At 35.6% G+C, this 8902-nt stretch overlaps 1 protein-coding gene across 1 annotated transcript; it reads right to left on the reverse strand.

Moving 5' to 3' along the window:
• Nucleotides 1–12: 12 nt before the first annotated feature.
• LOC104227921 (ankyrin repeat-containing protein At2g01680-like) lies at nt 13–8125 on the reverse strand. Its single transcript, XM_009780300.2, has 7 exons — nt 8001–8125; nt 5592–5756; nt 3637–4113; nt 2890–3120; nt 1885–2582; nt 1090–1173; nt 13–901 (listed from the first exon to the last, which is right to left on the reverse strand). The coding sequence occupies exons 1-7, from the start codon at nt 8002–8004 to the stop codon at nt 287–289; spliced, it is 2274 nt and encodes a 757-aa protein (XP_009778602.1). The 5' UTR covers nt 8005–8125; the 3' UTR covers nt 13–286.
• Between the last annotated feature and the right edge of the window lie 777 nt (nt 8126–8902).

The raw sequence follows: 8902 nt of genomic DNA on the forward strand, positions 1-8902 counted from the left end.
CAGCACCAAATATGGCTGTTAAATATTCAGTTGTTTCAAACATTGGAAAACTGGAAAACAATTTCCAGAAAATATGTTCCTACATACCAAACACACCCTACATTCCTAAAACACAGGTAAGAGAGCTCCTCCCTAACATGTAGTTGTGCACGTTTGTCAAAAGAACATCGCAAGTAGCTTATTTGAAATAAGCATCACCTTCTAAAACAGGAAACTTGGTTCCCGTATGACCCGAGAATGTGAAATGTTGCTGTTTCTTATTCCAATATGACTCGAGATCTGTCTGTTAATACAATCTGTGCTTTCCCGGTTTAAAAAGAAATTTGGACCAGTATGTTGATTTTACAGTATCCCACCATAGCTTATAATGTAAACACCCAAATAAAGCAACAGGAACACCAGAAATAGCAGCAATGAGCTTTGGCTGCCAAGCCATATGATTATTATAGACCAAGAAGAAAGTTGCTGCAAAAGCCACGAGCATGCCAACTATCGAGGCAAAGAGTGTCGTGAGTCCAAGGAGTAATTTCTTCGGCAATGACACAAGAAAGTCGTCTTCATTGTAGCGAGAAGTAAGAATGGACAAGAACATAATTATGGAAACAATTGAGCAGAACATTGCCACTGCATCTGATATGACAAAAACCGTAAATCCTTTCAATTTTAGCATTATGGGGGTACCTTCATTGTCATTATTACCGCCTGGCACAGTGAAGGCTGCAGCAAACATCACTGTGGCAATCAAAGTTGCAACAATCATACAATAATTTGCAGTGTCTCTCATCCACCTTTCACCTTCTTTCAACAACAGCTTGTGTTCTTCTGAGAATAATTGCCTTGGGGTTTTTTCATCATTGTTTTTCATCCTGAGAAATGAAGGTGGTACAATTTTCTCCACCTCCTACCAAATAATTACTGCATGAGATGATAACTAGCAATAGAAAAGGTTACAGACTCTTCTTTAAAATAAAAATTTAACAACAAAAGCTGTAAACATACGTGTTTACAACGAAAAATAAAATGGCTGAGATAGAAATGCATGAGAGAAGTAGTTTCTGACTGCCAATTTTGCTCGTAGTCATCTCTTACCTTAAACCACAATATCTCTCTTTGCAGTCGAAGAGCTGCTCCAGATACCCGGAGAAATGACGGTGGCATAATCTTCTCTTCCTCCTGTACAAATCAGTCATAATTTAAAGGAAGATGACCAAATTATGGCACTCTTACATTAAGACATAGTTCATGTATCATCGTAAATTGGATTGATAGGATAGGAAATATAATATGCATACAAGAGAGAAAGAAAAATGACGAAAGTTATGACAAGTGTGTATGGTCTTCAAAAACTATTTTCTGGTATTTGTTGGGGAGCACAAAATATTTTTACTGAAAAGCATTTACTAGAGTGGATAAGAGTGTCAACAAATTGGATAGTATTTTGCATTGAAAATTACTGATGAAACTTTTGAGTGTTAAAGAAGGATAACAATATCTATGTGTTGGTTGAAGCAAGCTAGTATTATCTGGAGTAGGAGATGGGATAGTCATAAATGAAAAAGGCTTCCGTTCACAAGTGAGAGAAGTCATTTCCCCCTTTTTGATGGAAAATATATATACTACTTTCGAACTCCAGAAAATGACTCTAAAAGAAAATCCAGAACAAATGACTTCTGTAAATCAGAACACTGAAAATAAAAGGGCAGCCCGGAGCACTAAGCTCTCGCTATGCGCGGGGGCCGGGAAAGGGCGTGACCACAAGGGTCTATTATGCGCAACCTTACCCTGCATTTCTGCAAGAGGCTGTTTCCACGGCTTGAATCCATGACCTCCTGGTCACGTGACAACAATTTTAGCAAGCTACACCAATAGGACAGAGTTTATCACCTTAAAGCACACTGTCTCTGCTAACTTTTTAATGGCTTCGATCTCTCTAATCAGTTTTTGTAGTGCTTTCCTCATTATAATATTGCAAGGGCTTGGCTGGCCAATTTTTTGATCAATCTCAGTAATTAATTGTTGAAGAGCTTCTTCATATTCAATATTGGCAGGTGTTTGCTCAGCCAGTCTCTGTTGAAGGATCTCTTCCAAAAGCTGCTTAATAGATTCCAAGATTATATCATTACAAGGCATTGGCTGCCCAAGTTTCTGTTTGAGCTCTTCTATCTCTCCAAATTGTTGCCTGATTTTCTGTTTGAGAGGGATAGGCTGCCCTAACTTACCAGCCAAATGGAGAATGTTATTGCCATCAACATCAACACCAAGAGTTATCAAGTCTTTAACTGCTCCTATTTGGTGTATAAGACTATAGACTTTTTCTTGTCGATGTAAAGCAGCAACATGAAAAATGGTGTGCTTTCTTCTGTCGACTTTCCATATCAGATCAGGATGATCACGAATTAGCACAGCTAAAAACTCTACATTTCCTGCTTTTGCAGCAGAATTCAATATTTGGGTCTTTGAGATTAACCGCGCGAGCTCAGCCTCTGGCAATTGTAGACACTCTGCCCAGAGCTCCTCAAGTAGCACACCAGCTTGCTTCTTCAGCAATGATTTACCCCGAATAACCCAAACCCTTTCGAACCCTAAAATTCCAGCAATGTATATTACAAACTACTACTAATAAAGAGCTCCATCTTGAAACAAAAGTCAAAACAAAGCAAGAAGAAATAAGCAATACTTCTAGCAAAAAATGCAGAATTTGAATTTGTGATACAATGTTTGTACACACCTATGTTGCGCGGACTCTCTAAAATAATGCCGCACCCGTGTCGGATCCTCCAAAAATACAAAGGATCCGACACGCACCCGGCAACATTTCTGGAGAGTCCGAGCAACATAGGTACAAACAAGACTGCAAATTGAAACAAAAAAGGTCTTAGTAGATCTTACGTGTAATAAATGGCATCCTGGAAATCATACTAATAAATATTCGCCGCACTGGAGAACAAACTCGCATACTTCCGGCATTTAGCATATGAACGAACCTTTTCCACTTCCCATCCGGATCTCGCCAACTGATTGTTAAAGCCTTCTTACTTAACGCATGTAAGAGTGATCGGTTTCCTTCTACTATAGTAGTGGCCAAAGCTGTGTCTTTCTTGAAAATATCTAACGCCACATCTGCATGTAAAAACCAACATCATACCCAGTATAATCCCACATAGTGGGATCTGCATGTAAAAACCAAGATAATAAATTAATTCTACAGTAGATATACACCTCAAAAGCACTCAAAGCTTGTTAAAAGTTTAGCCCCCTAACTGATTAATAACTAAATATAATGGTCCTATTTTTCGGGCAAGCTGATACAGTGACAGTAGAAGCTGGAAAGCTGCAACATTTTAGAAGTTCTCCCTAAAACTTGAGTTTAAGAATCATGCAAAAAAGAAAAAAAATTCACATTAACACAAAATAACACTTGATTGTTTCATTGTGAAAATATTTATAAATATATATGTCGTATCACATAAAAGGAATGTAAATACCACAAAAGCCATAATCAAAGAAAATCAAGAATGCATAGTGAATTCCTTATTTTAGGGTGGAGGGTTTTGAGGCGGTAAAGGAGGGAGAGAGCATGCTTTCTGTGTGCATATGTATGTATCTGTCATTGGAAGAGATCTCTCATATTCATACCATACAACTCATGCTGGATCGTGGCTTCGAGAAGTTCAAAGCGTTCTAAGTTGTCTAGTGCGGCAAGATCTGTGACCTTGTAAAGATATACTACCATATCTTTGTGTCCAAGCAAAGCAGCCATTGTGATTGCACTTCCATGTTTACTGATGATGTTGGGTAGCTTCTTATTCTTATCCCGCATTATACTAGCAATTTTAACAACCCCTGACGCAGCTGCAAAACAAAACGCATTAGTTCCCCCGTTATTTGGCAGTTCCAAGTCACTTTCCTCCATTTTATTCACTAGCTCCAGTATAAATCGTGTGCTTCTTGCCACAGCTGCAATGTGAAGAACTCTTTCACCACGTTCCGTCATCTTAGCTCTAGCTAAACTCAAATCCTTTTCCAGAATAGGTTCAGCAGCTCCCCAATCATCTCGCAAAGCAGCTTGATAAAGAATTTGTTGCGGTGTCCGACACTTTGTTTTCCTGCCACCTGCAAAATTAAAAGCGCGCAGTGAGTAATGCTTGGCTGCTTGAACCGAGAGTCTATCGGAAACAATCTCTCTACCCCATCTGGGTAGGGGTAAGGTCTGCTACACACTACCCTCCCAGACCCTACTTGTGAGATGTTACTGGGTCGTGTTGTTATTGTTGCTGCAATGAGTAATACTTGAACAACGCTTATTTGTAGATGGATATCCTGACGTACGTGTTAGCTTGTTTGTCTTTATTTTTGATTTAAGTGAATACAAAAATTCAATGAGTATCTGGATTGCTGGACTGGTACTATAACTAGTAGTATTACATTTACAATCTATTTTGGATGGTTAACTGAATAGCAACTAAAATCACTCTCTTTACGGACAGCTCCCCCTTTAATTTCTATTCAACTTTATTGTGCTCCCTCTGTACCATTTTATATGGTAACATTTCCTTTTTAATTCGTTTCAAAAAGAATGACAACTTTCTAACTTTGAAAATAATTTAACTTAAAACTTCCTACTTTACCCTTAATGAGATGATTTGTGGCTACATAAATCCTATGACTTGTTTTAGACCACAAGTTTTAAAAATCTTACTTTCTTTCTTAAACTCTATGAATATTCAAGCACTGCCACATAAAGTGGACCAAAGAGATTAGTAGTTATTTCAAGAATGATCTATACAAGAAAGTTCTGTATAGTTAAACACTAAGTAGCTCCGACATGGCAATTTAGGTGTCGCACCCGTGTCGACACAACACTAATATGGGTGTGGGTATGGGATCCGTACCGGATTTGGTCAAACAATTTTGGTACTTTGACCACGACAGACGGAAAAATTCGAGACGAGATACAATTTGATTCCCGAAATCAGAATCAAAACTAGGGTAAATTTGAAGAAAATAGCATACCTTATCTAAGAGATCAATCCTTTACTTATCTACAACTTGATACTTAAAAAGAAATCTACACTTGACAAGCTATACGTAAGTATTCCACAAAATTTCTCATAGGTTAAACATTCTCCCAATCCTTGTTCATCTCAGCATTAATTGGTTTCGAACAGGGGTAGGTGGTTCGTAATTTTTTTTTTGTCTAGCATTTTAAAGCAATGAGAAGCTTTGGGGTGCCTTTTTTTTTTTGGTTTTTTTATTGGTTGTTGTTGTTGTTTGTTTTGGGGTGTTCATTCAATACTAAGTGCAGGCAATGGATATCTAGTAAAGCTATACAGGAGAGATCCCAAAATGTTAAATTCCCGCATTCTTCAAAGCTTTTAGTCAGCAAAGAAATCTTAAAAACACCTTCCAAAATTCTAATCAATGGAAATATCTGATGGTTAATTCCATTAGCCCGAATCTTGGACTCCTAAATATATGGTAATGATTCATCAAGCTAAGTATCCTCTAATTACCTATATATGTTGATTTGGTAAAACCCAACGCCCTTATCTGTAAGCAAGAAAATAATACTACTGTAACTGTGAACTTACTATTAGAAAGTAGTGCATCCTGCAGACGGGCAGGAGATTGATTTTCGATATCAGATCGTGACCCTCCTTCATCTTGTTCTTCAATTTCATCAAAGTATGATTTAGCTGAGCAATAACGGCTGACTGCGGATGATCTCCGCGTTATAGATATATCAGGACTGTAATCTACAAAACTTACAAAATAATTAATTATAGAGGAATATAATTTATGACCAGCCAGATGTCACAATCAATCCTCCTTCTAAGAAATCAGATGGTGACAACTGATATAAATTTATTTGCTTGAGAACTTGTTTGGATGGTCCAAACAGAAATTGTATTGTAGTGTTTTTGAATGGATCGTATCGTTTTCCATTTGTTTCATAATGTAACGGATCAACAATAAGAAAAAATAAGCTTGTAACATTGCTAAAAAAAAGAATACAGAGTAAAATTATTATACAAAATACAAGGTAAATGACAAAATATAGTTATGTAATACATGAGGAAGGAAAAAATAAAAGAAAAAAAGCAAGGTAGATAGACATTTTTCGTCGTAACGATGAATTTAACAATACGATATAATAAAATTTAAGTAAAAAACTAGTTGGATGGTTATTACCTATTATACTGTATCGTACTGTTACTTTAAATACAATATTTGTTTTGATTGTTACTCAAAAACAATATCAAAAGTCATTTTCCAAAAAACTCTAAGAAAGGAAATCAAGTATCTAATAGGACCTCTATATCCGTGTCCAGGTGCTCACTTGAACATGCCTTAGTTCGAGTGTACAAATGAAATATGCTGGCAAATTTACGCGGCTGTCGATGTATTCTCAGAGGCGAAAGTTATGTTGGTCCAAGGATGATCAACTGATTATTCTTCGTCAAAAAATTATATTATGTATAAGGTAAAATATTATTTATTATTGATTAAAACTAGATTTTGAATATCTTTGCATAGCCCACTGACAAAGAGTGTTCAAAATTTGAACACCCTTATTGAATTTTTTAGTTTCGCCACAGTGTATTCCATCATTAATTGTGTATGAAGTTTTGTTACATAAAGCGGAATGACAAAATCAAGTCAATACATATTGAAAAAGATCATCGTTCCTTCTGTTTTTTTTTTGGTTTGGTTTTAGATTATAGATGTGTTTGGCACGGAGAAAAATATTTTAGAAAATAAGCGATTTTCTTATTTATGTTCTGGTGGTGGTAAATGAATTGAAAAAAATATCTTAAAATATTTTTTATATGATATAATTTATGCAAATTAAATACTATGGAGCGGGGGGATTAGTGGTTTGCAGGGGAGAGGGCGAGGGGGTGGTGGAGGGGTGGCTGTGGGGGTGGTAGGAGATGGATGGGGTGGTGGTGAGGGCGGCAATAGGTGACATGATGGTGTTGGCGGCGCGGAATAAACAATTCGCGTGGAATGCCACTTATGAAGCTTGTTTTCCTAGCGTCTCATAGGAAAGTTATTTTTCTTATTTTTAAGGAACTTGCTTTTTTAGAAGAAATATTTGTTAAAATATTTGACCAATCAAACGTATAATTGTAGAATAAAAACTGGATACCGAGCAACTTTAGAAGAAATGTAATGAATTATTTCAAGACCGTTTTGAATTGCTTTTTTTCTTTTATTGAATTGATATAATCTGAACAACATTCACTAGATTGATATAGTCTAAACTACGAATGTGTCATTTATTCAATCAAATCTCTTATGCCTATGCCAACCCAAACTAATTGACCATTTTTTTGGGAAGGAAGCAATCAGAAAATAAGTAAAAATTGAAAAATATTTTTTTTGGATATACTTTACTCCACACCAACCACACCTATAATTAAGAATGTTTGGTAATTTTTGAATTTTGATTTACAAAGAGATCACATGTCATAGTTCAAGACCAACTCATAGCTCATTTTAATTTTTTTTAAGCATTTGATTTAAAATTGATCTTTTAGCGATTATAATATTCTTCGTTTTTAGATATTAAAAAGTATAGCTTTTAGGCCAAAAACTAATAAGTGGGGTTGCTTAGCTTATTACTTTTGGCTTGTTTTATACGATTTTTACTTTTTAATTTTGTCAAGCTAAAAAGAACTTAAAAACTGATTAGACCACCTTAAAGCCAATCCAAACACCCTCTAAAAGTGTATAGATGAAATAAAAATATATAGATGAAGTTTCGATGGGAAGAATAGGATACCCAGAGTGTGAAACTTGCAATGATAAACATATATATATATATATATATATATATATGTGTTTTTCTAAATGATAAATTTTCAACTTCATGTTACTATTTTATTTTATGGTTGTTGTTCTTAGTCTAGTCTTTCCTATGCTGTTCCCTAATAAAATAAAATAATGAATAAAACATGAGAAGATAGAAGAAGGAGAAGAGAAGAAAGACGTACTCATGATGAACTGGAGAGAGTGAACTATCTTAGTATATGAAGCTTTATAAGCTCCTAATCTTCAACATCGGCACAGAGAGACAGATTAAAGAGCACAAACTTTTGGCTTTCTTTGTTATTTGGCGCAGGTGCTCACAGGGCAAGATGGAACTTATACAATTGTGATTAAAGGTACAACCCCACCACTTTTTTTGGTCTTTTTTTAATCTAAGAGGTCGTTGGGTTTTATTTTATATTAAATGCATGACCTGAGAATAGATATTGATATTCTGCACGGGACAAAAATAAGTGAAACAAGAAGATGTCTAGCAATTAATAAAAGATAAAACAGCTTGACTTAGGAATCTTTGATATAACAATCTCTGCCTAATAATTCTCAATTAATTATTTGATGGGTGCATCCCATGCCCATGTGAAGATAATTTTCTTTAGCTTTGAATTGTCAAGCCAACCAAATCAACCATGAAAAAGATTGGCAGGCAATCATTTCTCCGAATTTACAATTTGTCATTTGATTGCTTACATTGTGATGTTATCGATGACATCAAGAGGAGCTTTTCTAACACTATAAATAGGGAGCTCCATGCTTATTTTTAATATACATCAAACAGAGATAGTAAGAAGAACAATACTCTGTCAGAAAAAAGAAAGTTCAAACGATATTGTAGTGAAGTGAAAAAATCATAAGAGGATTATGTAGTGATTTTGGAGTATTTTACTTTGTATCACAAATTGCAAAATCTTTGCTATAGTGAATTAGTTTCTCTTTTCGGGCCGTAATTTTTTCCTTATTCAGAAGGGTTATCCACGTAAAAATATCGGTGCCCTTGTTTCTATTATTATTGTCGTTGGTTACTGTTAAGAGTGACAAACGGGCGGGTCAGGTTGGATATGGTTCAGAT

The sequence above is a fragment of the Nicotiana sylvestris genome, chromosome 10 (genome assembly GCF_000393655.2).
Source record: "Nicotiana sylvestris chromosome 10, ASM39365v2, whole genome shotgun sequence".
Taxonomy (NCBI): Eukaryota; Viridiplantae; Streptophyta; class Magnoliopsida; order Solanales; family Solanaceae; genus Nicotiana; species Nicotiana sylvestris.

Bases quoted from the DNA above. Each gene is read 5' to 3' on its own strand.
- LOC104227921 (XM_009780300.2), bottom strand. The intron at 3,121-3,636 runs GTATGAATATGA...TTTTACATGCAG, and splicing joins GATCCAGCATGAGTTGTATG to ATGTGGCGTTAGATATTTTC. The intron at 1,174-1,884 runs GTGATAAACTCT...TGATTTGTACAG, and splicing joins CAGAGACAGTGTGCTTTAAG to GAGGAAGAGAAGATTATGCC.